Source organism: Mugil cephalus, chromosome 11 (assembly GCF_022458985.1).
Source record: "Mugil cephalus isolate CIBA_MC_2020 chromosome 11, CIBA_Mcephalus_1.1, whole genome shotgun sequence".
Classification (NCBI taxonomy): domain Eukaryota; kingdom Metazoa; phylum Chordata; class Actinopteri; order Mugiliformes; family Mugilidae; genus Mugil; species Mugil cephalus.
The window spans coordinates 20,798,652-20,802,607 of record NC_061780.1 but is presented as its reverse complement, the minus strand read 5'-3'; the positions used below and the strand labels follow the sequence as shown (position 1 = coordinate 20,802,607).

Sequence of the window (3,956 nt, the reverse complement as noted above, 5' to 3'; positions counted from 1 at the left end):
CTTTGAGGTAGAAAAATGTTACACTATTACAGTGATAAATTATTAATATGGTAAAAAAAAAGTAATTTAATTTAAGTAATTAAAGTGAAAGGGTTATGAAGCCCAAAATTTAAAAAAGAAAAAAAACTTGAATAAATCTATTCGACTTGTCAGCTCTGAATGGTTGTTGCTGTGCTTGTCAGACTGTTTAAGATATTGTGTCAGTCACTACTATAAATCTTTCGCTCTCCCTTCAGGCTTACACGTGTCGTCTCAGTCAGTGAGTCCAGGCTTAAGCAGAGAGTCGGAGACTCTCTCTGCACATTAAAAAACAAAGGACGTATGTTGTGTATTTTGTTGTTTAATACATTTTTGTTTTAATCACATACTTGGAGTATTGTTGCAACATCACAATTACACGTCAAGACTCTATCGGAAGAGATACAGCTGGAGTTACTTCAGACATATTTGATCACGACATGTAGAGCTGGCAGATGGACTATAGTGTGGCACTGTCTAAGAGACTCCAAACGACTACAGCATTCTTTGTACTTTTCATCTGATGTGGGATTTTTTTTTTTACCTGTTTGTTTTAGGGGCCATCATAGTGCACAGTGAGATATCATACATCTACACTATACATTTTCTCACTTTCTCATTGTGAGGGACGAATAGATTAACACATTATTGCACTGAGCTACAGAGAGGCAAACTGTCAGACATCAGTGGAAGGAAGTACTACAGACTTTTGGTCCGACTGAGGTTTCAGCACCCCGGACAGCTCCGCGCGCAGCCACTTTGCAGGAACAGCTTCATCCAAGCTGACCTAGTGTCACCGATAAAGCGCTTTTCAGTGTATTGATTCATTCAGACTCTGTTCACTGGGTGAACTCCGGCTCATGTTTGACAAGCTCGCCATGAGGGATTTAACTTTGTGTGCGTAATAGTTCCTCAGGTTGACTGAAGGCACCTCTTTTATTCCCTCGTCGAAGTCGCAGCTTCTCATTGCGATCTCCAACTGTTTTTGTCTCTTGTAGAAGAGAGAGAATTTATTGAAAATTAGCGTAATCGGAAGCACAACTACCAAGATCCCGGCCAAGATACATGCCGAAGCGGTCAGCTTGCCCGCTATGGACACGGGCACCACGTCTCCGTACCCTACGGTGGTCATGCTGACGGTGGCCCACCACCAGCACGCCGGGATGGTGGAGAGGTCCTCGCTGTCCTCTTTCTCTACCGTGTAGGCCATGACGGAGAAAAACGAAACGCCGACGGCCAAGTAGAGAAGCAGCAGGCCCACTTCTTTGTAGCTGTTCCTGAGTGTGGCACCAAGCGAGCGCAACCCCGTGGAGTGACGGGCCAGCTTCAGGATGCGGAAAATCCTCATCAGCCTCAGTACTTGCGCAACGCGTCCCAGGTTGGCCAGCGCCGGGCTGCTCTCCACCACCAGGTTTATCAGGAGTGTCAGGTAAAACGGAAGTATGGATACCAGGTCTATCAAATTTAACGGGTGTTCGAAGAAGTGCACAAGATCTGGCGCCACCATGAACCTGGCCACCAGCTCCAGAGTGAACCAGCCGATGCCAAAGTGCTCCACAGTCTCGAAACGGGGGTCCTCCGTGGGTTGCCCCTCACTGTCCAACAGGCTGAACTCGCTCATACTGTTCATGCACATAGTGGCGATAGAGCCAAGCACTACAAGGATAGAGAAGATGCTGATGATGCGGCTGGCCACGGAGTAGCCGGGGTTATCCAGCATTAGCCAGATGCGCCGCCGTGCGCTCCCGAGCAGCTGTTTATCAAACTTGGTGGCGTCATTATAAAACTCCAACAGCTCATCAAATGATGAAGTGGTGCTTCCTTCATCGCTCCGTTCATCCCAGTCCTCCCGGTCCTGGTCCATTTTTCTACAGTGATAGGCGCTGCTGCAGCAGGAGTCAATGAAGAACTCGTTGATGCCCCAGTACTCGATCTCCTGGCTGAAGGAGAAGATGCACAACTCGGCCATGACGTGCAGCCGCCCCGTGTTGTAGAAATTCAGCACGTAGGGAAAGAGAGCCGGGTTCCTGTCGAAGTAAAACTCTTTCTCTGTGTCGTCGTAGTCGTCACACAGCTCTAATATAGACTCTTTGGACTGGCAGTGGAGTAGACGCGCAAGCCTCGTCTCGGGGAACCGAGAAAGAGTGTTGGACTGAAGACGCTTCTTGAAGCCGCCCACGTTGATGCGGATGGCAGCGTTGTCATCCATTGGAGCCCCACCGCCCGGTTCCCCCAGGATCTGACCTGTCATGTCTGGAGGAAGGGACACACAGAGGCGCACAGCGCACACAAAGAAAGAAGGAGACGGCAGCAGACCAAATCACACCAAGAGGAAGACAGAAAGAGACAGGCAGCACAAAGGGAAACACGCACAATGAGAAACATAAAGGAGAGAAACAAATGTGTTATTTTGAACTAAGCCCGTTGATTTGTTTTATGTTTTGACTTATTCGCCCGTCACCCTTAGCCTATTTGAAAAGACAAAACTGACGAACCTTTGTTAGAACTACGATTTCTATCAAATTATGGACACGTTTAAGAACTTACTTTAAAGCGCCTCCAGTTCGCCGAATCCTCCTGCAAGAAGACTCCGGATTTCAACTACATTGAAAACACGTTGTAGTTTGTGGGCAACCTGTGGACCGGTAATAAACGCAGAGACCTTTGTCCCTTGGATTCTCGGCAGGCGCGTCTCTGGTAGATTTTTATGAGCTTGGGCAGACGAGGAAGTATTCTCCATAAGGAGTCTTCGCAATGTCAGATGAATTGTTGCCTCCAGACAGGGACCGGTTGACGTTCCGGCAAGTATACCCGAAGGCTTGTTGTAGCTGGTTGTCCTTACATTATGCATCCATCTGGTCATACGCCACCTTCAGCTACGGTAAAATTTCTAGGAGCCATAGGAACTGATACACGCCCCGACAGCCGCTTTTGTTTGTGCTGGGGAATTCCTCTCTCTCTCCTTTCTATCTGTTGCTGCGCAGCAACACGTAGCTCTCCATGTGCACCGCCCTCCCAAAGTGATCTCAGCATCATGGTGCTGAGGGGCGAGGCGCAGCTCCAGGAGGAGAGGGAGTCAACAACTAAGGAATACGCAGAAAAAGAACCTCCGCGCAGTAAATCACACGAAGGTTATAATTATGTTTATAATGGCATGGCATCATCTGAAAATAAATTGTTGCCCTTGAAGTGTCATTGTAGTGGCTCCATAGACCCAGTAACTATGGTTCTATCTAGCCCTGATACAATTAGTTCAATGTAATTGGCAATAAGAGTAGATATATTTTACTTTTCCAAAGATGCATGAAATATTTTCCATTATGTATGCAGTTTATTTGTTGGTTTCTCTAAATATGACACACACCATGAAAATATGTTAAAATGCTGAAGCCTGCAAGTCCAAGCTAGTCTGTTAAACTTGCCAAAGCTTCCCCTAATCCACAGAAACATATTAAACAGCTAACAGGCAGGAGACGCCGAGAAAATATCCTGCATGACTCCTCAGTCATATGGTTGTTGGTGTAAAGGTTTGTCACATGTGAGGAGCGATGCTTTCATGTAAAGGTGAAAACTGATGGCCATTGAGCCAACACATTCGATATCATGTAGTGCGGATCAATAAATTATGACGTTAGACCCGTGCCCTTCCTCCAAATGCTGTTTACTAAGAGTCAGTGCAGAGCATGTGGGAGCTGTGATGTTTGATCCAGGAAATAAAGGGAAGGAGATTTTAACGCTGACCACCTCCACAATGTGAATCTCCTTTCAGTCGCAATTCAGTGGCGACATCATTACCAGCCCTGTCTGGCAGAACATAAAGCCAGGGTTAAAGCCTCACAGAGCAGCCTGGCTTTTATTGATTAAGTGCTGAAGGTTTTGCCTCGTACATCCCAATGTGTCTAATGAAGGCGATAGCGCCTCCAGACAATAGCCGCCTT

The 3,956-nt window shown here is 46.9% G+C and overlaps 1 protein-coding gene across 1 annotated transcript; it reads right to left on the bottom strand.

Moving 5' to 3' along the window:
- Positions 1-324: 324 nt before the first annotated feature.
- On the bottom strand, positions 325-3,061 carry LOC125015902 (potassium voltage-gated channel subfamily S member 2-like). The gene is made up of 2 exons (XM_047597956.1): positions 2,566-3,061; positions 325-2,271 (listed from the first exon to the last, which is right to left on the bottom strand). Exon 2 carries the CDS (start codon positions 2,267-2,269, stop codon positions 830-832), a length of 1,440 nt encoding a protein of 479 aa, XP_047453912.1. The 5' UTR covers positions 2,270-2,271; positions 2,566-3,061; the 3' UTR covers positions 325-829.
- Between the last annotated feature and the right edge of the window lie 895 nt (positions 3,062-3,956).

Bases quoted from the DNA above. Each gene is read 5' to 3' on its own strand.
- LOC125015902 (XM_047597956.1), bottom strand. From the start codon at position 2,269: ATGACAGGTCAGATCCTGGGGGAACCGGGCGGTGGGGCTCCAATGGAT.